Here is a 26286-nt window from a genome sequence, read left to right as displayed (position 1 = left end):
TCCTGTTCTTATAGAACCTACATTCTAGTGGGGAAAACAGGCAATAAATAAGCCAAAAAGAAAAAAAAATTAGTCTGTGTGTGCTATGAAGAGTCGTAATTAGTATAGAAGGCCATGGAAGGTCCAGCTGTTTTAGGTAGGGGAGTCAGAGGTTTCCTCTCTGAGGAGATGGCATTTGCCTAGAGACCCGACTAAAGAGAGGGGACGGGCAGTTCCTCCAGAGGGCAGCAGCAGAGGAGGCGTAAGGATGTTCTCAGGCATCTTTTTCGTCGTGACTCTTGCTTCCTGTGATAAATTACAGCCATCCTGTCTCAGTAGAGCATGCAGTCAGCCATCCTCTCCATGTAAGCAGCACGAGAGCTTGATTTTTAACATCAGCATGAGTTCCGTCGAATGTCGAGGGGCGTTCATTCTGACCTCATTACTCATCACTTGCAAGTGACTGTGGCGTGTATGTGAAGTAGGTTAGGGCTGGCTTGAGGCTGTCCCACTAGATAATAGTTACATATTTTAAACTAGGATTTATTCATTAGAGCATCTCACATAACAGAAGTGAGAAAGTCCATAGAATTCGATCTAACTTGTACTTGTAGCACACTAAATATGTCTTAACCTGATTTCATTAAGGGCTATTTTATTTATTTTTAACAGGAATCACTAGATTTGATCTACTTGGCGACTTTGGAAGGTTTAATTGGCTGGGAAATTTCTATATTGTATTATCCTACAATTTGCTTTTTGCTATTGTGACAACATTATGTCTGGTCCGAAAATTCACCTCTGCAGTTCGAGAAGAACTTTTCAAGGCCCTAGGTAATCCTGAGGTTTATGGGTATTTTTTCCTCTTTCTACTAAATAATAATTTTGACATTTGAGTTAATATTACATCTTCAGCTATTTAGTTTCCCAAATTTGTAAAACCTTAGAGGTCAAATTATTGATCCACTACTTTGTGCAGAATTACTTCATTAAGCCTTAGCTTCCTTATGTGTAATGTAGTGATAGTATCATCTTCTTTTAGGGTTTTTGTGAAGATCAACTGAAATAATTCTTGTAAGATCCTTAGCATAGTGCCTGGCACATCCTAAGAACTCAGTAAATATTAGCCCCTTTATTATGATGATGGTTGTGGTGGTAAGGATGATATGGTATTAAAAGCTTATTTCTTGGTAATAATACCTTTTAGTTAAAGCTTTTTTGAGGCTTGGATTTTACAAGTATTAGGCTAACCCATGAGTCTCTTCATTAAGCCAGAGAATAAATTCAAGATGAAAATGTTAGCATTCTTGGCATTGATATAATAGAAGAGAGGGGATTTACTATTATGTATTCCAAGAGTCACATGTATTGTAATGTTAAAAACTGGTAGGTTTAGCTAAAGGGTACAGTCGTAACCTATGAATGTATTTTTATGCTTCTTTCCATGTCAGTGCTAAACATATTTCAAGTTTTATACTTTAAGAATACCAGGACAAAGTAAATTATCTTGGTTTGGGGTGGGGGGGTGTGTGTAATTTTATGACAGAAGAAGGGAAAGGCAGTGACTTCTTGTAGAAAATTTTTAAAAATCCTGACATTAGCTTATTTACCTGAGTTGACATGATTTGAATGCATATGACTCCATATTGGGGCTTTTAGCTATTGTAAAAGGCCACATATTGATGGATTCATTAAGGTCCAGTTTTCAGATAACTTAAACGATATGAGCAGCAATAAAGCTTCTCACATCACCAGGCCTTTCCAACCTTGATGTTTGAGAGGGTGACCTTTGGGAGTCACAAAACATTTCAGATGAGCTGTCCATATATATTTTACTTTGAATATGCCCTGGGAGGGGATGGCTTATCAAATATTGGCCTGACAGGGAAAAGTCACAGCTCATTTCAGCTGACGCACCAGATAATTTATGCCTTTTAATGCTTAGGTTTAATAAAGCTGGCCCAACTTGAAGTGGGAGTCAAACAGTCCTTTTTATCAGATGTCTAGCATTAAAACTTAATTTTTAAGCCTGTTATAATATCAGCAAGATTAGCCATGTCTCAGATAAATTTCCACTTTCCATTCGCTAAATGAGATGGTTGCAAATGAACTGCTGTAAGTTTAGCTTTTGAATTAGGTATTCTGGACATCATTTTGCTAAGAAAGCCGCTATTAAAGTAATAAAACACAACCTGATATAAAAGGCCTTATATGCATGTCAGTTCCTTGACCATAGGAGAGAGTAGAATTAGCAAGAGTTGTATAAAACTACCTAATAGATACATTTACTTTTCTTCCCAAATGTTTTTCAGTATTCTTTGGGGTGCTCTAAGGGGCAATTTATACATAGAAAAAGAGTCTTACTAAGTATATGTAATGTTTGAGTGATCTGAGATCTTAACAAGGATTTCGCCGAGACTTGTAATTTGATTGTAAAGTAGCTATCCCCTTTCTTTCTTTTTTTTTGTAGAGATTTTTTTCCCTCTGCTACTGTGCCCATTGATAATAATAGTATACATCTCAGAGAATATCTAGCACATAGTAAACACTAGAAATTTAGCTGTGGTGGTGGTGGTAATGGATGGGATTGTTTCTGGAGTTGTCTGCAGAAGAGACACATCAGAACTTTTCAGAATGCATAACCTACGTGACAGCCAAGTGTTAGATGTGAACTCAGTTAATCGATCCTCTGTCTTCACTCAGTCCCTTTTCTAACAAGCTTTGTTTTAGCACACTTCCTCAACTCCAACAGCTGTGGGTTCCTATTGTCATTCCTGGGACCCGACCATTTTTTATGTTGGATTGATTTCTTTTTTTCCTTCCCATTCAAACATAGGCTCAGTTTTACCTTTTCTTTCGTTAAGATATGCAGGTGACAGAAAGATTAAAATTTGGAGTGCTATATTAGTTTATGAGTGATGTAAAACTGCCTAATAGGTCAGTTACCATGTGAAATTTTAGGGAGAAAAATCTTTTCCAGGTAGGTTGTTGAGATACCAGAAAGGTCTGAGCTTCATGAAAAGTATTTTCTCAACATCTGCCCTATAGAAGTGCTGCTATGTATGGTCATAGGCCACATGATGATCATTTGGTCAATAACAGACCACTTGCCTATATGACAGTGGCCACAGAAGATGATAATGGAGCTGAACAATTTCTGTCACCAGTGACGTGGTAGCTGTTGTAATGTCCTGGCACAATGTATCACCTTTTCTAGGTTTATATATTTTTAGATGCACAAATATTTACCATTGTGCCACAGTTGCCTACGGTATTCAGTACAGTAACATGCTGTCTGGTTTGTAACTTAGGAGCAACAGGCCATACCCTACAGCCTAGGTATGGCATGGGCTGTGCCCTCTGGGTGTGCGTAGATATACTGTATGATGGTATCACAGCAACAGAATCACTTGACAACGCATTTCTCAGAATGTATTCCTGTTGTTCAGCAACACCTGACTGTGTTCCTGTATGTCATTGCGTTTCATTTTTATTAAAGTGCCTGAAGCTCCAGTGCCACAGAAGCTCTTACATTTTCTTCTGCCCTTTCTCCCTATGAGAGGGCAATGTTGGTCTGTGTATCAGGTATATTATGTAAATAATTGTTATATGATACAGAGAGAAATAAATGTAACTTTAAAAGATAGTGATAGTTTTTTATTCTGTGAAATACCTTTGGGTAGTGAGGTATTATTTATGTTCAGTTTATTCTTTTGTCATTTCTTTCTTTTTTGGTAATGTTTTCCATTCTTTTTAATTACATATTAATATTTTGCTGTGGCTTTCCCTACATTTTCCTGCATGTGTGTAAGGGGCAATTTATTTTACTTTATTTAAAATTTTTTTGAGACAGGGTCTCACTCTGTCACCCAGGCTGGAGTGCAGTGGTGTGATCACATCTCATTGCAGTCACAACCTGCTGAGCTCAAGCAGTTCTCCCATCTCAGCCTCCCAAAGTGCTGGGATTATAGGCATGAGCCACTGCAACCAGCCAATTTTTGTGTTTTTCATGAGGATGAGATTTCACAATGTTGCCCAGGCCTGTCTCAAACCCCTCAGCTCAAACGATCCTTCCACCTTGGCCTCCTGAAGTGCTAGGATGACAGGTGTGAGCCACCACGCCCAGCCTGTGTGTGTGTATTTTAAAATGCAAGTGGGAACCTACCTGTCTCGGGTTAGGTTCCCTGAGAAGCACACTTTAGTTGGGAATCAGCTTGCCAGGAAGAGGTTTATTAGCTGGGTTGGGGAAGCGGAAGAGGAGGGGCTGCGCAGAGAGAGGAATTGTGCCGTGATGCAGTCATGCTAGAAGCCTCCGCTGGCCCTCGGGGATGTTGTGACTTCGATGGCCCTTCAGAGCTCCACTGAACTGAGAAGAAGGGGACAGGCTCTTAGGACCCTCACGTGCTCTCCTGGAAGGGGCAGGACTTCCATCCTGCAGCTGTCTTCAGCGTAGGCCATCCCCAAAGGGAGGTTGCCAGTAGGGCGAAGAAATCTCTCATTCCTCAAAGGGATCTGGCCAGCACCTCACAGCTTCCCAAATAACACTTAGCTTTGTAAATCTCCTCTTCTCCCTACCCTAACCCTTTCCCAGCCACTCAACAATATGTCATTTCTCACCATTTTCTTAATTTTTTTGCAGGGCTTCATAAACTTCACTTACCAAATACTTCAAGGGATTCAGAAACAGCCAAGCCTTCTGTAAATGGGCATCAGAAAGCACTGTGAGACACACAGACGGCGTCTTCTGCCACCAAGAGACCCGAGAACTCCAGACTCACGACATTCCTGTCCCGTGTAGAAACATTTCCATTTCAACCTTGGCTCCTCTTCAGAACCTAGACCTATCAGTGCCATTTTTTTTTTTCATAATCTACGAAGAACTTGGCTATGGCTGATCTTTTTTAAATTTAACTTTCTGATAGACCCTGTAGTTTCCAGTTAAATGCAGATTCCTTACAGACATATAGAACAGCGCAATTTTCTGTAGACATTTGCTCATGTCGGTAAATACAATCATCCATATGAAAAAATTGTTTTCACCTGATATGAAAATGTTAGAAGAGGCAAACTCTGGAACTTCTAAAGATTTACTTAAATCCTATTATATACTTTATTCAGAATGTAGAAGCTGACCTGAAAGGCATCCTTGGTACTAAGTGAAGCTTCTTCAGAAAATGCATTTTTGAAATGCAATAGGAACTGCTTGTAGATATCATTATTGCAGTGTGTGTTGGAGCTGTAATGGTTGCAATTATGTTTCTTATTTCCTTAAAAGCAAAAAGCATAGTTTCTGATTTATGTTATAGAATGATACTGATTAGACTTTGAGCCAAGGGGAAAATACTAAATTCTTTTAAACCTGGAGCCTTAGAGAGCCACAGAAATATCTTCTGTTGTACAGTCTAATAAGCTGTGGTAGGAAGTACCATGTAATCACAGTTTAATGACAGTTTATGTATATAATTCAGTATTCGCTCTGATAACATAGTTGCCAGTGTTTATTACACTTGTAACTTGGATTTTTGCCTTATAGGCTATATGTATACTCAGTTTTTTAAAGCATTTTTTTCAGAGATCACTTAATTCCCCGTGCTTCTGTAATGCTTATAAAAAGTATAAATGCTGAGTGGTAGAAACTCCTCTTTCCTCACAGTCCCCAGGCTTTGGTTACTTTTGCATATGCCATTTGAAGCCTCCAGCTTTTACCAGCTTAACATCCAAAGTTCACAGCATCAGCATTCATGGTGTAAGAACAGTTTTGCAGTATAACACGATCTGATAATCATTCAGTTATTAAATTGTAAATAATTATTGGGATGGTTTCTTGGCTTTAAGTCTACTGAATAAAAACTATGAAACTGCACTCTGTGTTAACCATCCACTAGGATAGAATACTGAAAACTGTGCATGCAAAAATAGGAGATGGGCCCATTTGCACACAATTCGTAGTTACGCAATCTACTATATAAATATGTTCACATGCACTATGTGTATGAAAATAGATTGTCTGTGTTCAGACAAAAGTAAAACATTTTTTTCAAATTGTTACATTTAAAGGTTTTCTAGGAGAAATTTATGAAAAACAGGCTATGTCTATTTGACATCAGAAATTTCCACTTAAACCAAAATAATAAGAAACTTTAATCTGTATATTTACAACCTTCGTTGAGTACACTTCCCCCATATTTATACATCTGCATTTCCTTCCAAGCTTCACGTCTTTGTAAAATGCAGCTTGGTTTTAAAATAAAAGAATATTCATTTTGTGATTCTAAAGAACCTTCAGTAAATACCACCAGTATAGTACTGGTGAATTTCTCAGCATAAAATCGACATACCTAAAAAGTTAATAAAATTCAGCTCTTTTCCAATTTCATTGTTATGCCTATTGAAGTATTAATTGCAAGGTTTGATTTTTAGTGAAGTTTGGGGTCTGTACTTTGAGCAGACCAAGTCAAGGGAAGAACAGAAAGAAAGTCAGGAGTAGAGTAGCATCACTTCTCACTTACACTGCTTTCAGGGTACATCCAAAGAGTTCCTAGATACTTGTAAAATGTCTGAAATTTTTTCGGTAAAATACTAAACTTTTCAATGTTTAGCTCAACTTTTTTGTTCATTTGGAAGTTTCTCTCCATCCGAGGACTTAAGCCAGTTTTGGATTTGTAAGCCCAGAGTACAATACACTTCCTGGAGGCACCCCCCATCCGTTGAAGCAAAGGATGCGCATGGGATGGAAGGACGGCTTCAAACCTGGGACTCAGATGCCTTGAGAACAAATAGATTGTTAACAGCCTTGGGCTGCTGCATGATCACACTTCCTCGAGGCTCTTGCTGAGCACATGCCCAAGCATCTGCCTCTGGAGAGACCGACTCCAAATGCAGGTGCTTCCATTGGACTTAGGTTGGAGGCTGCTTGATGTGAGAAACTCCAGAAATGGATGCCAGAATATGGAGGCCAAACGTTCTGAGTCCTGGTAAGGACAGTCGCTCTGGGGGTCTTCATTTTACTGCAGTTCCTGCGCGCCAGTGAAAGAGAGGAGCTAGACCCTGGAAGGCAGAGCTGCAAATGCTCATCATCATCAGGTCAATTCTGGAGCTACAATTTTGTTTCTGACTGGATGGGGATGCACTGGTGACTGTATCAAATCAAGCAGTCCTTTTATTCTCTCTCCTTTAGTATCGATTTTAAAGGGCATTAGGCACTATGGTTCCAGAGTTTCTTGGGGGAAACTTTGCAGATTCTTACTAATTGGTTCTGCAATACTTAAATAAATAATTTTACAATTATAAGTTTTCAGATATAACATTTGTATTAATTTTTACTGATTTTCCAAGATACTTCTTAGATTTACTATTTACATAGCTTTATGTACATTCTCTGTAAAAATAGACCTCTAAGTATGAGACTTTACATGAAAATGGTACACACACATGTACACTAATGTTAGCTCCTTAAATTGCTGCACTAAGGTGCTGGTTAGTAGAGATGGACGGAGCCTCTCGCGTTTTGCTGTCAGATGCGTTAAAGGCGCATGTACCTGCTCTCAGCGCCAGTGCGGCCCCCCCATCTGCTGGGTGCCCATGGCCCTCTCTGCAGCCTCAGTGATGACCTCGTCTGCCAGGGGCACAGGTTTTCATCATTTACAGGCTCTAATGTGCTTGTTTTGTTGGTAGCACGTTATTTGATGCATAAAGGCAGAATTCTTAAGTTTTTTTTTTTTTAATGTGAACATAGATGTAGCACCGACTTTTTAAACTTGAAAAAACTGATATGTTAACTTCTAAAAATAACATTTGGACACACTAGGAATTGATTTTTGTTTACAGATTGTTAGTCTTTGTTTCTATGAGATACTTTTAGTGTGACTTTTAAAATGTCTTAGAAATTAAAGTTTTACAAAAAGTGATTTCATATTTGGTTTATAAGTATTTATATATGCGGTTTATTTGTTCTTTTGTTTTTTCCATCTTAAATACCATCATGGCTAAAACTTAAGGGTATTTATAGGCTAATTCCATTTCAGTTTTATAGAGGGCAGTAGTTATTCTGATGAATGCTGAATTAAGGAAGAAATGGATATTTTCTTTCTCTGTTGTGCAGTTAATGGTAGATCAATTTCTTATAACCCAAAATGTAGCATCCATAATTGATAGCATGTATTTTATTTAATTACTTGAATTATTTAGACTTGATTTCTCTAATTTTTTCCATAAAAGGACTGAACAGCACCTACTTGTGGTCCGGGCAGCTTAACCCAGAGTTCTTGGAAGAATAAATGCTGTTAGCATCTGGTTAATTTACTGGCAGACAGAAGCCTACTTATCAGTGGCTTTCAACTTTTTGACCATAGTAAGAAATAACCCATTACACACACAAACACACACACACACACTCTCTTTCTCTCTGTCTCTCTCTCAGATACACATAAGCAAAAATTTAACAAGACAGTACCCGTTTTTCCTAAGTGTGCATGCTGGCATCTTCTGTTTTATTATTTTTAAAAATACTAGACACAGACACTAAGTTATTTTGTGGCCTCCTAATAGATGGCAGACTTTAGTTTGAAAAGCATCCCTTTGGAATGTGGTTTGAAAGAAGAAATAATACAAAGACCTTTTTGGAGTATTTTTTTTTTTTTTGGTTTTTGAATATTGTTTAGGTAAAAATTATTGCTGCAAATACCACTGAAGCAAAAGTACTGTGTATGCAAATTACTTGTTGCACTGTAGAAAATGTAATTAATATCAGTAGGAGTTCCTAAAACTCACAAATATACAAAATTTCAAAACTTGGTGATTGATCCATATGTCTTGAAGGAATATTATGCAATAAACTTACCTTTTCAAGAGAAGTTATTTAACTTCCAATTCTGTGTTCTTTAGTTAGGAAAAATTTTTTTCAAGGTTAACTATAATCAAATAGGAACTTCAGACAAAACCTCATTATTCTTGGATATGAATTTGGTGTTCTGCTGTTACTTGTAAAGGTGCTACAGAAGTCAAGTTCATGAGCCTGGATTATGAACAGCAGGGCGGCCCTGATGTGAGTGGTTGTGGAGGACTAGAGTGATGTAGAAGAATCTGTCGTGTCTGAGTGTGAGGAGGTGGAGAGTCACGTGTGGGCTATGGGTCTGAGATCTGAAGTTTTATCAGTTACTGAAACCATTTTGTGGCTGTTGTAATGTCTTCTCCTTTCCTTTCCTTTGAAAAGCTGTTACTGAATGAATGATGCCCGCTTACAAACACTGACACTTCAGAACCAAGCACATTTGATACTGCTGTAGCTATTTATACTGATTCTGCAACTTTTCTTTTACCGCATCTTGAAGTCATCCACAGTTGTTCTGTATGGACTCCACAGTAGAGTCAGAGAACTAAGTGACAAGTGGAGCGTCCTCCTCCTCCTGCTCACTTCCTCCTTGCCACCTCTCTGGCCTAGCTTTCCTTCAGTCTGAAGAGTGATGCACTTTTTCTTTTCTTTTTAGTCTTTACTGTGGAATCTCATCAAAGACCTGGAAGCAGGGGTGGTGAGAGGGGCCTGGGGCGTGGTGTGGAGGGTCGAGTGCTCTGTCGTCCTACAGTCACCCCCAGGACCACCTTGTGAAGCCGAAAATACACACCTGCATTTTACCGACAAGAAACGCCACTCAGAAAGCTGCAGACATTTGCCTGGGGTCACACTCACAGCAGGCAGATGAACTGGATGTAAATACAGGCCAGTACAACCGCAGTCTCATTTTTTCTTTGTTTTAGGTTTTCAGTTTCTTTTTCATTCATCTACCTTACAGTTCTATTATCTGGTTGATAGATTCATGACAGGTATCCTCATTCTAGATTATAACCTTTATTCTTATGAAATGCCTCCAGTACCACAATTCGCTAAGAATTCTCTTTCTGGACTTGATACTGATTTAATGATTTCCCTCAGCCCGTGGAATGGCAGGCTCCTAATTAAGTGGATTTAAAGGCAAAAAGGGATGTGTGAGAAGGCACAAGAAGTGGCTTCCTCTTGCAAGGTGACTGTCAGACAAGTGGGTTCCAACCTGTTAACATAAGGAATGGCCGCATCCTGTAGGGACTGCTGTAGCTGACCAGGAAGCCACAATGAGGGCAGCAGACAGGGCTCTCCCTGTCCGCCGAGTCCTCCCATGAACTCATGCTTCTGAAGGCCCCACTCTTTCTTGGTCAGTGTCCCAATTTTCATAGAAGAGACCTGATGAGGCTGTGGAGTAATTGTATAAAAGCTTGCACTATTTTCCTGACTTGACCTGACAATGTGGCATTATCTTCAAATTGTCCAGAGAAGCAGCTACTTCATTCAGGTCCTTTTTATCATTCTGTGGTAGCAACTTGGTCTCCCAAGCCTTCGATGGGCATGCCATTCCATGGCCACTTTTCAGTAAGAAAATTACCTGATTTTCTGTTAACTGTCACAGGCTTCCCTGGACCATTCCTCAGTACTGAAGGGATTTTCACGACCCTCATCCTCAATGAAGTTAGATGACCATTCCTGCCTTTCATCCCACCGATTTTCCTGAGTATCTGTTGCCAGCAACTAACACTAGTTCCTGCGTCAGTAAAGTACTGCACTTGGTTGCAAAGAACAGAAATGGATTCTGCCAACATAGGCAGGAAAGGCGTTTACGGGGTGTATGGCATGGCCCACAGATGTGATGAGAAAGCCCTGGGAGAAGTGTTGGGCAGAGCCCTGGGCACAACCTTTCCTGGGCTCTTCCCATCACTGAATGATCCATGTATCTCCGGGACTCTCCCCCTAGATCCAAAGTTTGGGGCGGTGGAATCGGACTGCTCTGGCCTTTGACACGTGCCTGTGCTTTGCTTGCCACGTATGGGGAGAGAGATGTTAGCTTACAGAAAATTGAGGTTCTGTGATTCAGTTTTCCTCTGCTCTCTTAGAAGAAAAGTGCTTACTCATTGTTTAAAGCATTCTCCAAATTAGTCTGCAAATTTTTTGATAGTATACATCATTAAAAAATGAGCACACCCCAATATATGCATATTTATTCATAAATGATACACACATATGTAGCTATATAATGTGTACATCACAAAACATAGGAGAGTATTTTTTCTAAGGGATGAGATAAAAATAAAATAGAAATTTTGGCATTTCTTCTCACATTAGATGCTGGGTTATTCTGAGCCCGTGCCATGTGCATACCCACTTGGCCTCTTCCTCTTAGGCCCATACCCTGCCCTTTCCTTGCCCCTTGTAGTTACCTGTGGCTGGAGTGATGAGCGCCACTTCCAAGCATGGCCTGGAACAACGTCCTCCTGCCCCTCCACCAGCAGTGAGAGGATTCATTGGGGACTCTGGGGCAAAGAAGACTGTGTCACAAGACAAAAGGAGCCAGGGTCACACATGGTAGACCCTCACCCTGCCTCACCCATGGCTGACATGGGTTGGACACCTCAGCAATCACGTGTCTTCAGCGAGCCACTGAGATTTGGGGCTTTATCTGTTTCTCGGCTAGGGGTAACCTAACCGATGAGACTGTAACTGGTTACTGTAAATAACCAAGCTCCCAGTAATAGTAAACCAGTGACAAAAACAATTCTTATCCAGAAAGATTCACTTTTTTTTAATGTATGAACTAAAACAGTCTTTATTGCTCTAAGACATTAAAATTTGCATTTTTTTGATGTTGAATACCACTGAATATTTTATTTTTATGTTTTATTACACAGAAATACAGGAATTATTACAAAACGAATATTAGGAATGGCAAAGGCTTTAGGACAAAGTATTAGTGGAAAACATTTGGAACTTACGGAGTGTTTTACATTTGGAACTTACTTTAAGGAGTGTCGGTCAGACACTAGCTATATCTTAACCTCAATTTTTAGAAGTAAGCAAGCTCTCATTTTTTGTTATTCATATTTCAAGTGATTAAACTCATAAATTTGAAATTTACTTTTTAGAGACAAAAGACTAAAGTTAGGTGGGCTGTCAGCTTTTAAAATATACTAAGATTTCCTACAACTACCAATAGCTTATTTCCCTGGAAACAGATTACATTGTAGTACTTAACCCAGAACTCACGCATTTCATCCAAAATGATGGTAAACTTTTTTCCTCAGAATTACCTAACTTTCCTTGACTATGAATTCAACATTCAAGAATCTTCTTCTGGTAGCAGGAGCGGCAGAGAGGACAGGCATGGAAAGGAGGCCTGTCTCCCACGGAGAACTCCTCTAGTGCGAGCAGACACGCATGGTGGAACACGTGTGAGCAGGACAGGAGGGCCATCTCTCGGGAACGCCGGCCGGTGCCCACGCTCTGACCGCCAGCAGGGGAGAGAGGGGCCAGGCAGATGGAGCACTCGTGGGCTTCCCGGCGCAGAGCCTGCAGCACACAGGACAGGAGGAGGCCACACGGGTTAGTTTCATCACAGCAGAAAGTTACTTAAACTGAAATGAGAACCATGTGCCCCGAGACGTGGGTCTTCTAAACATGCAGAAGTTTCATTCTGTGTTAAAATCACGTGAATTTTATATATATACTCTGTTACTCCTGGGAACTGTGGAAAGGTTTAGTAACCCACCTGTGATAAGCAATTTTAAAACAAAAATACTTTCTAAAATGCTGACCATTAATATTTCCTTTTAATTAAGCAATCAAGAGGACTGTTTTTCAAAATACTTGACTAACTGCTAAACTTTTCCAAACTTCCTAATTTTATGGTTTTTAAAGTTTTCCCCGCCTTGACTTGAGTCATCTCAAGGTCGTTTTCAGGCTGGAACTTTCAGGAAACCTTCTGGGAAGGCGATCTGTTCCCTTCGGTGTTTTCACAGTTCACAAAACGGCATCATCCCACAGGAACTTCCAGAATTTCAAACCGAAGGGACCTTTGCGGTCACCCTAAAGCCCATGACAAAGGTCCTACCACGGGTGCAGGGGCAGCTAGGGCAGCGGTTACCCGGGCCTGACACTCCTAGGCTCCCCAAAGTAAGTCCTCGACCTCCCCGCACATGCCACTCCCCACCGCCTCCGCCCACGTGCCACTCCCCACCGCCTCGGCCACTGCAGCTGAGTCTGCTGGTCGCCAAGCCGCCAGGCCTCCAGCCAAGCCTACCTGCACTTGGATTTTCTCCCATTCCTCCTCTGTGATCTCATGGCCACATTTTTCTTCCAACTGCTGAAGAACACTTCGATTTATGGCCAAGCACTGATCGATTTCTGCAAAGAGCTCTTCAATGTTGGTGCTGTATGAGCACAGGATGCGGTGGCTGATTTCTGTGAACTGAGGAGGATAGAGGGAGGGGCAAGCTCATAGCCGAGCTCGGTGGAGGTTGCAGGGAACTGCCTTGAGCCTGACCACCTAGTGTGGTAACCTTCCTCGTCTCTGTCTTCAAATAATGCTTTTTAGGGAAAGAGACATATGTCTATTTTACTTAACTATAAATCCAGATTATCTGGACAGATTACCACAAGAACCCCTATCTGATGGAGTTTAGAATACACTACCCCAAAATAGGGCACCTTGGCATACTGAATATTTTAAGGAAAAAACGTTCCTTCCCAAAGGAATTTGAGAAATGACAGCTGCAGGAGGGACCGTCTGACCTCTCCCCACCCCTGCAGTGGGTCATAGGACCCTCCTGTGAGAGGCACCCTCGTCTCCAAAGACGGAGGGAGCCGGGAGGAGACTGAGCACACAGGCCTTGCCGTGGTTCCCACCGACCACCCTCAGCTCACTCCCCTTGTGCTGTCACGCTTCCCCACGACCTCTGCGTCCTCATCCAACCTAGCATAGAAGGCGCTCAGGCGTCACTGTCTCTTCAGGTCTCCCCGTCTCTCCGGGTCTCCACTGTCTCTCTGGGTCTCCACCGTCTCTTCAGGTCTCCCCGTCTCTTCAGGTCTCCCCGTCTCTCCGGGTCTCTGCTGTCTCTCCAGGTCTCTGCTGTCTCTCCAGGTCTCTGCTGTCTCTCTGCTGTCTCTTCGGGTCTCTGCTGTCTCTCCGCTGTCTCTCCGGGTCTCCGCTGTCTCTCTGGGTCTCTGCTGTCTCTCCGCTGTCTCTCCAGGTCTCTGCTGTCTCTCCGCTGTCTCTCCGGGTCTCTGCTGTCTCTCCGGGTCTCTGCTGTCTCTTCAGGTCTCCACTGCCTTAGGAAGGCTTCCATATCACATGAGACTTATTAAGTAAATCTGTGTAATTTTCTCTTGTTAAGCTTTTTGTCTAATTTACAGGGCTCCAGCTGAAGAATTTAGGAGGGTAGGGAAAAGGGTATATTGTTTCCCTCCCCTGCTGTTTTCTTGATTGTGAACTTTGACCATTAGCAGGAACACATTTGAAATTAAAATTTGAGAGAAAAATTCGAATTTTGCAGGATGAGCTCTGTCCCACAGAAACATACTGTGAGCTATGTAATTTTAAAATTTCTGGCAGTCACATTTTTTTAAAAGGCGACATTAATTTTAATATTGTATCTGACTCAACACATCCAAAATATTATCACTTCAGCGTTTATTAATTGAATACAGTACTTTGTTTTTTTGGTATTTTTGTTTGGTTTGGTGGAGACAGCATCTCGCTCTGTCACCCAAACTGGAGTGCTTGGGGCCATCAATGCTCACTCAGCCTCGGCCTCCCGGGCTCAAGCCATCCTGCACTATAAAGGTCTGAGTGATGACAGAGCGGCCACCGGTGTCATCTGAGGCATGGGGAGGTAGCTCATTCAGGGCCACACCAGCAGTTCCTTTTTAGGATGTGTGAAGATGACTGTAAAGCAAAGGGGAATAAGGTGTGTAAAAGGTTATGCCAGTGGTGACTGTCAGCCACACTTCTTGCCTCTTGCTTGTCCTTTCAAGTGCAGAGCTGTGGCCCACCCAGAGATGACATCTCCCATTCCCCCATGCCCAGGTGGGGCCACATGAAGTAGTTCTTCCAGCTGGACGTGGCTCGTGTCTCTTCTGGGTGTTCTCCAGGCCCGGGGGGTGGCAGATAAAGGACAGAGGGAGACAGTCCCGAGCCTCACAGGCTGGCATGTTGCCTGCAAGCCAGGACACCTGAACTGTCCTATGAGACCGAAGCTCTGGCTTTCAGTCACTGAAATTCGGGGGGTTATTTGCCCAGCAGTTAGAAGTGCCCTGATTCAGCAGTTACATCTGCTTCATGGAATCAGGCTTGAAGCACAAAGAAGGATGAAATGAACAAGGCCCGTGGGGATCTCACACATTTAGATATGTGATGGGGAAAATGCATTTTGGATGGTCCATGACTGTCCAGGTTTCAAATATTCTAGTCTACTGGAGACCTCACGTTCACTTTTTCTTTTTTTTTAAATTAATATGGAGCAACCTGGCAGAATGTAGTGTGTATTTAAATCACCAGACTTCTGAAGGTGCCTTTGAGGACATGGAGTTCTCTTCCAATTCTCTCCCTTCTGCAAAAAGATCGTGAGACAGCGCAGGGTGGAGTGCTGTGGAGACTATGAGCTGCCTTTGTCCCTGAGATGTGAGAAGAATGAGGATTGGCTTTAAGGATGAGAGGTCCTTTTGAGTAAAGAACATTCTGTGAACACAGCAGGCGGTGCACAAAGGTTGGGGTTTGAATGAAGGGGGTGGCTGAGGATCTTCCAGGCACCTGTGTTTTGGGATTAGCCGTACTTGGAAGCCCGGTGGAAGCTGCTTTTCTATTTATGAATCAAATTCTCTTTCACTCTGAATGTAATTGTAATTGCCAAGCAGCTGTATCTTAATTTAGGGTCTTCAATTGGTAATGTTTCCTAAAGCTTTAATTGTAATTTTCTTTGTTCCTTGGCCTTTCAAATATCTAATAATATCTAAATAAATTATTGAAAGTAGAAGAGTTCTCTATACGTTGTAAAAGGAAAAATTACTTGGAAATATACACAGTTACCTCCAATTGATGCTTTGTAATTCAGGTTTTCTGTAAATTGTTTTTAAGTGTGAGATACTTTCCACATATGCCTGAAAAGCAAGATCTTTTCTTCCTTCAAAATTATACCTCAGAAAAAGGGTCACATTCTAGTCCAGACCTTGCAAAGTGTTTCAAGTTGTGAGGTATGTTCTGAGATTAGTTTTGAACATAAAAGTACTATTTGGAATGACTGATCAATTGAATGAAATGATTGATATGATCTGGGTGTTTATTCTCAAAGTGGGGCCCAGACGGGTAGCCTCAGCTCCTGGGAATCGTGAGAAAAGAGGAGCTTCAGGCTTCACCCCAGGCCTGCTGAGGCCACAGTCTGGGTGGGGCGCAGGGTAAGCCCTGCGATCTGTGTTTTACAAGCCCTCCAGGTGATTCTGAGACCCACTCAGGTTTAAGAACCACAGTCATAGAAGTTACGGATACATTTTTTAAATATGCAAAGTTATTTAACACAGCATTAGTTATCATTCCTGGAGGTATCACCTCCCAACTCCAAGCACGGGTATCGCTGTGAGTGCACTTTCAGAAGCCACTTGAGAGAGGAACAGAGTAAGTGTGCGGGCCACATATAAATACATATGTACATCTATATGCATTTATGTTACAGTATCACCTGTGTGTGCATATATTCTCTCATACGTGAGTGTATCTCTCTCTCTACAGGATGCCTGGAGCAATCCCAGCTGTCCTGATGTTACATGAATGAGTTACTTAGCTCAAGATAAACTTCCAAAGACAGCATCATTAGGACTTTTTAAAGTACGTTTTCCTTCAAACACTTTAGATGGAAATAGAGCTCATATGCTCTCAACAACTGTGCTAGGCGACTAAGTGGCCCTATTGATGACAAAGACCCTGAGGTCCAATACTGATGTCACCTAAATGCCTCCTTCTGCCTCAGTCACTGTGGCATACAGGTCCTATCTCCCTTATTAGAACGTCAGTTCCTGGGGCCAGGAGTGTTGTTCTTAACACTGATAATACCATCCAGGGTTTTTAAAAGGTTTTGCATCTGTCATTACATCCTGCCTTTAAACCCTCTCAAGAGCTCAGTACATGCACTGACAATAGTAGGCGCTCGTTGAAAAAAACAGACTTGTCAATTTTGCATAGATACCAAATAAATCTCAGCGGGGGTGACCCTTAACACTTAGTGCTCCAGTCTTAATGGTAACTGGTGTAATATAGCAAGAAAGCAAATAAATGCTTAGGATATGTTAATATACGTAAGAATCACAAACTAATTCCACACTCAGGTGTGTGATTCCACAGAAGAAAACCTCGCATGGCAGACGCAAATATTCCTTTCCACAGATTTTGATGAAATACTCCATTCCACAAGTTTTGATATGTACTTTTGCTATTCAATTGAAATTTCTTCTAATTTCCATTATAATTTTGTCTTCGATTAATAGGTTATTTAGGGCTATTTTCAAACGTGAGATATTTCTATATTAAAAAAAAGTTTTATTTCTAGCCGCAGCTGCACTGTGGTCAGGGAACATACTCTACACGACTTAAGTTTACGTACATGGACATAAAGATGGCAACGCGAGATATTGGGACGACTGGGGAGGGACACAAGGGCTGAAAAACTAACTTTTGGGTACTGTGCTCATGAGCTGGGTGACAGGATCATCTGGACCCAAACATCGGCGTCCTGCAATACACCCAGTGACAAACCTGCACAGGAACCCCTGAAATCTAAAGGCTGAAATTATAAAACATAAATGTCTCCACTTGTGATGAAATTTGCATCATGGACAAGTGTATGGTCAGTTTTTATAATGATATTTTGTACTTTGAAGGAAAATACGTGCTACAGTTGCTCAGTACGGTGTTCTACACCGTTCTCTGATAATGCCTTTGCTTTAAAGTCTCTTGTCAGGTATCAATACATCAGCTTTCTTCTGCAGAGACTTTATGTGTATATTATAGTATGTGTGTTAACACACTCACACACACACTGTTCTGATGTTTTCAGGCATCTCTGCAGTCACATGTACATAGTCTGATTGGTGCTGGAGCACTCAGCCCGCTTGGTGTTGTCACTGACACCCATCCTGCTCCGTGTCTTCCATCTGCCTTGCCATTGGTTTTTTAATTTTTGCTCTTTTCAATTAAAGTTTTCTATTCATTCTCTTTACCGTTTTGAAGGTTAAAACTCTGTTTCTATTCTTTTAGCTATTGCCCTAGAAGTGCATACTTACATTATTAAGGTCTAAATTGGAATTTTTATCCCTTGAACCAATACAAGGATCTGAGCGTACTTAATTTTCCTCTCCTGCTTTATGTTACTTTTGTCATAAGCTCTCTCTCTCTTTTAACCTGAGACATGATTATTCTTGTTTGGTGGAATCAATGTCTATTAGATTTACTCACATTTTTACCACTCACATCTCGGATTTCCCGTCTGGGGCCATTTTCCTTCCTCATGCAAGGCATCCTTTAGAATTTCCTTTAATGAAGACATTCTAGTGGCACACTTTTTGTCTGGCTTTTCTTTTGCCTCTCTTCTTGAATGTAATTTTCATTTGGTTCATATGGAAGTCTAGGCTGACGGTTAGGTCTCTTCCGAGACACGGAGATGTCACCTCACCTTCTGCTGTTCCCACTGGGAAATCTGCAGGTCCCAGGGTTTGCCATTGTCTATCCTCGTTCCTGGCCACTTCCAAGACGACTCAGTGCCTCGTGTTCTGCAGGCTCACTGGACACTTGAACAAAATCATATTGGGCTTTCTTGGGCTTCTTAAATCTGTGGCTTGTATCTTCTTCAGATCTGGAAAATTCTTAGCCTTCGTTGCTTCAAGCCGTTACCTCTGTCCCACGTGTTCTCTTTTCGAATTCTGACAGTGACATCCTGTGCCACATCCTTTCTTAGGCAAGTCATCTCCCTGGACCCGCTTTCCAGGGGATGCGAAACACAGGGCCCCCCTTGCAGACCTGATTTCTCAGTGAGCTGAAGGCAGGGCCTGACTAGAATGTGTGTGTATCAAGAGCCAAAGTCAAAACAGTACAGCCAGCCGTGCTTAGCATCCAGCTCTTCTGCAAAGAAGGAAATGTGTGTGCACTAGGGGGTGGGAAATACGAATTGTGTACTTTTGGTGATTCCACGTATGAATTAAATGCTCTAATATTTGCACTTAAAACTGACATTCTGGTGTAAAGATGCACTGTGAAAGTCATAAAATTTATAATTTAATTTTTTCTTAGAATAACATTAAATAGCAAATAAAAAACACGGCATGACCACTGAAGAGACAGGCCACAGAAGTACGTACAGCTTTATATTTTTAGTACTTGAATGGCACTTTCCCCATGTTTTCTTTCTTTTAAACATGGATCTGTGTTTCATTTTCATGGCACTAGGCCATGACCGCCCGCCTTCCTGTCATCTGGAACAGAGTCCCCAAGCCCTGCGTGCTGCAGCCCCCACTGCACGTCTCCTCTGGTTCATTTGGGCCTCCCCTCCATGGGCACGCCCTGCAGAGGCTCCCAGGAAGCGCCTGTGCTGGAGGGGCCCAGCCATGGCCCTTTCTCCCTGGGAGTCCCCAGCCCTGCCCTCTTCACCCTCTTTGGTCTGGGTCCCAGCCGCTGACCTCACACCCCTGGGGCTCTGAGAGCAGTTTCGTGTTCACGTGGCTGCTGGTCGCCCTCTTGAAAATGACCTATCTGCTCAGCGCCCAGCTCAGGGCCTCACAGGGGTCTGGGTCCTGGAAGGGTCACCTGTGCCCAGCGGTTCACACTCTGCCAGCCCGCCCCTCCCACATGCTAAGCCGCGCTGCCCTCTGCCTGGACAGAGGTTCCAGGGAACGGCACAGTTCCTCCATTTGGGTTCAGGGTGCATCTCCTCAGACATTTCTACCTTATTGCAAACATCTCACCCCTCACTTCACTCTCTCTTCCCTTCCTCTCTGTATTTTTCTTCCTGGCACTTATTCTTGAAAATTCCGGTGGCTCACGCTTGTAATCCCAGCACTTTGGGAGGCCGAGGCAGGCGGATCACGAGGTCAGGAGATCGAGACCACGGTGAAACCCCGTCTCTACTAAAAAAAAATACAAAAAATTAGCCGGGCGTGGTGGCGGGTGCCTGTAGTCCCAGCTACTCAGGAGGCTGAGGCAGGAGAATGGTGTGAACCTGGGAGGCGGAGCTTGCAGGGAACTGAGATTGCACCGCTGCACTCCTGCCTGGGCAACAGAGCAAGACTCTGTCTCAAAAAAAAAAAAAAAAAAATTATAACAAAATATTTTATGATTTGTCTCTCGCCAGCTCCCTGCAGGAAGGGTGCCCTGCAGCAGGCGGGAACCACCTGAGCGGCCTCCACATGCACCTGGACAGGCGCGGGCTGGGTGCTCACACCTCGGCCCTTACACCTGGGCCCTTGCACCTGTGTCTGCCCGGAGGAGCTGGTCAGCACACCCTTTACAATGAAGGCTCACAAAGTACACAACTCCAAGTGCCGGTCCGTGAAAGCAGTTCACATAGACTTTTAATGCAGTTAAGTCTAATTTATATTTTAATATCCACTCACCCTATGTAACCAAATATCATTTTTACACTTATTAACAATTCATACTTTTTTCTTCCTTAATTTAAGAGGAATTAAAGCATTTCCTCAATGAGAAAAACAATTCCCTTTATATGTAATGGTGGTTAAAGACTATTAATATGCATTTTAATCAATCTAAAGTAAATAATTTTAACTTAAATTTACCACATACAGGATCCGCACGGTGAATGACAACAATTTCTAAACGGGCTGGGGTGAAAAGAGTTGGTAAATTGCTCAGCTGCCATAGAACAGGCACTGTGCTAGCCCGATGATCTGGATGACAAATACTGGTTCCTTTAACAGAGAGCTCCTGTGTAGCAAGAAAAGCCCCGCTGATGATGGAATGCATGCTGCTGTGGCACTGGACTCCGGGAGACACGGAGTGAGGGAGGGATCGCCAGGCTTCTTGGAAAGTCAGCCTACAAGGGGCTCTGGGCAGATGCAGCCAGTGGGACGGGGACCTGGGAAGGAAGGAGTGAGGACACAGAGGCAGAGGGACGCAGGGTGGCAAGACCCAGAAGTGCAAGTCACTGGAGCCCGGCTCCACGCGCCTCCCCTCGACAGCCTCTGTCCTCTGGGAACACTCTCCCAGGTCACTCCCCATGGGCCACCCTCCTTCCTTCTTGTTCCTTCCTTTCCTGTGTGAATCTTATGGTCCGGCCAAACTTGTTGACTCAGTTCAGTGAATCACTGTTAGATTTTTCTGTTTCCTTGACTGCACATGAATGACTGGTGGGATCCATGTGTCCCAGGTACCTGGGCTGGAGGTGACCTCTCTGAGCTCTCACACACGTCAGCTGCCCAGTGTTAGCTTTTTCCTGTGTGCATTGCTTATCTCCTTGAATGAGTGCCTTAGATTCAGGGAAGCACCAATTCATCTTTGTAAGGCCCTTAGCATTCAAGAAATTTTGACTTTAGGTTTGCAACAGATGAGAAACGAGAGCAAATATATGCCTCAAATGTACATATTCCAAAGGAGTGCAGTAGAAATCCTTCTTGGGGGAACTGAGAAAAAACACTGCCTACCTCAAATGATTTTCAAATTACTTCCAGTGTCAAAATTCAGTAAAACATCAACTTTAGCTTATAATCATAACATTGACATTAGCTTATTAATAAAAATACTGAAAGTCCTTCCATAGACATTTATGACAAGTTTAAAAAGTGAACTGGGATGAATATTCTTATAGCTTTGAGTATTCAAGAGTTAGCAAGGGTGGTACTTTTAAAAGTCAAATCAACGTTTATTAACTATTGTAGTTAATTCAAAGTAATATCCTATGGGTAGCTACTATTAAATATTTTTGTCAGATTCTTCTGTGTGCAGCTTTCTTTATTCCTTTATTTACTCCCTCACTTTTTATGTGGGTTAGATGACCTTAGTAACTGAAAGGGCAAGAACTGTCAAAAACAAATGACAACTGACTTCTAGTTTTTAAAGAAGTGGTTGATACTATGAATTCTACAGAAACAGACAAAATACCTAAACATTTTCAATTTTACAAAGAATGAATGTCTTAATGTAATTTTTCCTTTTAAGCCTCACATATCAGATACCTGATAAACTAAGTAAGAGTTTGAGTTATTGATATGTAAAACAATTACTGGTCATTTACAAGTAACAAGCTGGCTAAACATTTTAAAAAAATATACTAACAAAAGCACCCAGGTGAACTCTGTCTACCCAGGAGGGCTTTTTAAGTGATCCATCTTGATGTCAGCAAATTGCTTACTAATGTGTTGACTTATGGCCGCCCTCAAAAGCAAAATGAAAAGCCTGGAATTTACAGCATATCAATGAATCAGTTGATAAGCTTTTACTGGTTTAATATCCTTCCAGTCTTGCTGCTTGGAGCCACTTCAAGGTAGCAACAGAATGTTTGCCATCTCTATGTGATAAAGGAAGTCAAAGGACTAAGCAAACTTTAAGACCATTATGCTGTTTGGTGAGATGTAAATGAAAAAAGTCAGAGAAATCTTGTGCTGGAGGGTGTGGGAGCCAGCAGCCCCTAAAGCCGCCCCAGCATCTGACAAATCACTCACCCCACTTTCTAAACAATGTCCGGGACTTTTAGCTGGGGTGGAGATAATATAATGCACTTGAGAAGTTTTAATTGCAGCAATAAAAGACCCTACCTCAATCATATGACATATGCTAGCAGAGTTTCTAGATAAGGATCAAAGGCAGTCAGGCCCAGCCGCTGCATTCTGGGCAACACTGGACTTTCTGTACACACCGGTGCCAGGTATTAGTAGAACAGCTTGAGTGACCTTTCCAGGCCTCTTTGATCTGCATTCCTCAAAACCTGAATGAGTAAGTGTTCGAGGACTACTGTATCATCCCCAAACAGCTCAAACACCCTCTCTGACACAGGCATTTCTGAGTGAATTTTTATTCTCTGACACTTACCTAAGGGTACAAAACTCAACATGTGACCTTTTCAATTCTTACCACAAGACTTCAATATAGCTGAAAGGATCTACATTGTAGCACGACATCACTGCTGTGGTTGGGTTTTGTTAGGAATGTGTCAGTGACATCTTAGAGCAACACAACTTTGTGAAAAGAAACCTGCAGTGTATGCAAGCATTCCTCTTCACAGAAAGAGGGCCCCTTTTCACTCGTCAACACCCAAAAGGTGCGTGAAAACTAAAGAAAAGACTTCAGTAACTCTCCCTGTAGTAGAGGAGTAAAAATTTAGGAGCAAAGTTCGACAAGCAAAATAGATTAATTTATAAAAACAGAATGGCTTGGGCTAATCTCATCCTGAGTATTAAAAACATATCCCTCTTGGTGAGATCCTAAAACATATAAGGGAAACAAACACTTCCTAATCAGCTATGTCTAAAAATATCAAACTATTATCCCTCCTTGCCCTCCTTTCTATTGATTAGACTTCTCTTTCCCTAAAGGCAACTTATCTTTGATTGAAACCAATGGTTCCCAAGTATAGCAAACAAGTTTTCACCTATCTGCCAGCCCAAGAAAGAATAAATTCAATGGAGTGAAATATGTGTAAGGCCAAATGTCAGCAGTGTGAAAGGAATATCCTTTAGTGTGCGGTCAGGTACTTTTTTCTTTTCTGGTGTTAAAATGATCATTCTTTTACGCAATGATTCTGATGGTACGTGGTGTTTTGCTTTTTCCTCTAACTTTGTAAGGTAAGTTTAAAAGGTTGGCACTGACTTTGTTGAAGCCCCAACTTTCTCTCCTAGTTCAGCAGAGTCTAGAAGACTGAAAAGCACTGACTCGAGTGCAGAATCGAGATGGCTGGTGGGTGGGAGTGGAGAATCAGTCACTGACAGACGAGTCAGGGGAGCTGGCGCTGACGCACCTTTAACGTTGGAGTGCGTCACGTGATTGATTTCTCCTAGTAATTTGTGATTTCAGTTTTTTTAGGTTAAAAATAAAATGAATTTGCAATAGTTTAACGTTCACCAACAGTGAGAATGGAGATGCCGCTTAGAAATGTAGCTGCTGGTTTCACATGTTATTCCCAGACTTAAAAACTGTTGTTCCCCAGGTCATTAAGCATTTGCCATAGTCAATCTTGTTAATTGCCACACATTTTGCTTTGTAAGATTTCCAGTTTCTAGAATTCAAACCTCAGAGTTCCATACACATAGAAGTATGGAAGGGGTGATGAGGTGAGCGCATGTGAACAGACGCAGGGGTGGCTTCCCATACTACGCAGAAAAACCTGGCATGCCTGGAATTTCACTACATTACAAAGCTAGTCTCTCACTCAGAGGGGCCTTGATAAAGTCATTGTGCATTTTGGCTTTGGAATTTATTTTTAATGGCCGTATTACTAGGAAACCTATAGGCACCGATGAATCTGAAGCTGGGCCTTATTTAGTACACATTTTTAGTTCTGAAGAACTTTTGGAAATATAAAGGACAAATGTAATGAGAAAATGAAGACTGAGTTGAGAACCTGAGACCAACAATTATATTTTTATTTTAAATATCTTAATTTGTGATTTCTAGAAGCTTAAAAAGCCTCATTTTACTTATAATCTTATGTTAAAATTTTTATAGGTACTTAAGCAGTTCAATTTTCTTTTTTTTACTGAAACATATGTTTGTTTCTTGGTGAAAACAATAAAATTCTGTTTCTATCATTGGAAAAATGACATTTTCACATGTTATGCCCAGATTAAACTAGATAAACTTGATAATAGTATACTATTATGCTAGATGAAAAGAGTCTTTTCTAAAGGCATCTGAGGATGATGATGACTTTCTTTACTAAGATAGGGTCTGTGTATTATTTGTCTCTCATTTATTATTAAGCTCTTCCAGTTTTGAGCTGTAAAATATTCTACTCATATGATTACATCTTTAAAAAAGAACAATAAAATAGATGCAACCCCTAAACATTAATATATAATATATACGAGGAAATTCTCCACTTGTACTAAACATGTAAATCAAGATGATCATTTTGCCTTGTCAACCAGGACAAATTACCACCTAGTGTGTTCTTTCAGTGTTTTTCTTTTTCTTTCTTTTTTTTTTTTTTGGATGGAGTTTGACTTTTGTCACCCAGGCTGGAGTGCAGTGGTGCGATCTTGGCTCACTGCACTCTCTGCCTCCCAGGTGCAAGCGATTCTCCTGCCTCAGCCTCCTGAGTAGCTGGGATTACAGGCATGTGCCACCACACCCGGCTAATATTGTATTTTTTAGTAGAGAAGGGGTTTCTCCATATTGGTCAGGCTGGTCTCGAACTCCCGCCCTCACGTGATCCCCCCCTGCCTCAGCCTCCCTAAGTGCTGGGATTACAGGCATGAGCCACCGCGCCTGGCCCTTGCAATGTTTTTCTACAGCCTTCAGAACGTTGTAAAAGCCACCGTGGCAATCGTGCAATGTACCCTGTGCATCGGAGCTGAATCTGAGATCCAGGCTCTCTCCCAGCTCTCTGAACTGCACACGTTCTGTTAGGATCGTAGTGTTTTGTCTGTTCCCTCATTATCTCCCCTGACTAACAAAGCACAGGCAAACAGCAGGCACCCAGGAAGCTATTTGACTCTATTAATTTCATGTATCCATTAAAATGTATTTAAGAATGTAATCTGTGCGGAATGTTTTTGGCAGTAACGTATAAAGCAGTGTTCTTTAATCCCCCTTCAGATGAATGAACTCAATTTCCCAATTGATTTTTCTCAAATAATTTTTTTCTCCACTGGTCTGAAATATCTTCTTTAGTACACTAAAATTTCCTGTATGCTGAGATGTGTGACTTTCTACTGTTTCATTGTTTGTCAATTATTCCCCAAGAATCTTAGTTGCCAAATTTATATATTTTGATATCTAACAAGACTGTTCTATCTTATCAATCTGTCTTTAAAAAAAATTATTAGCTCTTCATACCTCTTTAGATAAACTTTAGAGTTAACCTGTAAAATCATAAATGCACAGCCAGTCCTACTCCTTTGGGAGTTAGAAACTACATTAAATTTATATAAGGTAAGTGGACATTTTTACTCATTCCAGTGTAAAATGTCTATCATTTTATTCAAGGCTTTTATTCCATCAGAAAAAAATTTTTCTTATCAGTGTGGTACATTCCTTGTTTGGCTTATTTTAATATAAATATAATTAAAATTATAATATACATGTATGGATTTATATAATATACATAACATATATACACATACATGCACACACATATTTTGTTTTCATGTGTTACTGGCAAGGATTGGCTCAAGTGTGATGACAGTAAGTAACCTAGTTTTCTTTACGGTTTTACTCTCCAAAACAATATGTTCTTAGTATTTGACACATAGTTTTTACTGTGACAAGGAAATTTCATTCTAGTTCTAGTGTCTGTCATTAT

The 26286-nt window shown here is 41.4% G+C and overlaps 2 protein-coding genes and 1 long non-coding RNA gene across 28 annotated transcripts in view; 2 read left to right on the top strand and 1 right to left on the bottom strand.

Moving 5' to 3' along the window:
* Positions 1-7886, top strand: part of LMBR1 (limb development membrane protein 1) — a 210272-nt gene extending 202386 nt beyond the window's left edge. For 6 of the 9 annotated variants that reach the window (XM_055269778.2, XM_055269782.2, XM_055269777.2 and 3 more), the window contains 2 exons: positions 652-813; positions 4619-7886. In XM_055269778.2, coding sequence (XP_055125753.1) covers positions 652-813; positions 4619-4704 — 248 coding nt within the window. In that variant the 3' untranslated portion in view covers positions 4705-7886. The remainder of the gene's footprint in view (positions 1-651; positions 814-4618) is intronic. The other 3 variants (XM_055269781.2, XM_063641765.1, XM_055269780.2) reach the window with 1 other exon arrangement.
* Positions 7887-11558: 3672 nt separating this feature from the next.
* The window catches only part of RNF32 (ring finger protein 32), a 37514-nt gene continuing 22786 nt past the window's right edge, over positions 11559-26286 (bottom strand). For 8 of the 18 annotated variants that reach the window (XM_063641772.1, XM_063641774.1, XM_063641768.1 and 5 more), the window contains 2 exons: positions 13077-13244; positions 11559-12346 (listed from right to left, as the gene is read on the bottom strand). In XM_063641772.1, the coding sequence (XP_063497842.1) occupies positions 12110-12346; positions 13077-13244 (405 nt within the window). In that variant the 3' untranslated portion in view covers positions 11559-12109. Of the gene's footprint in view, positions 12471-13076; positions 13245-20050; positions 20757-26286 lie in introns of those variants that run through there. The other 10 variants (XM_055269790.2, XM_063641767.1, XM_055269788.2 and 7 more) reach the window with 4 other exon arrangements.
* LOC134736934 (uncharacterized) lies at positions 13240-15817 on the top strand. Its single transcript, XR_010121436.1, has 2 exons — positions 13240-13995; positions 14026-15817. It is a non-coding gene; the product is annotated as an uncharacterized lncRNA (long non-coding RNA).

The sequence above is a fragment of the Symphalangus syndactylus genome, chromosome 6 (genome assembly GCF_028878055.3).
Source record: "Symphalangus syndactylus isolate Jambi chromosome 6, NHGRI_mSymSyn1-v2.1_pri, whole genome shotgun sequence".
Taxonomy (NCBI): domain Eukaryota; kingdom Metazoa; phylum Chordata; class Mammalia; order Primates; family Hylobatidae; genus Symphalangus; species Symphalangus syndactylus.
The sequence above is the reverse complement of the archived record's forward strand: the minus strand, read 5'-3'. Positions and strand labels throughout refer to the sequence as shown.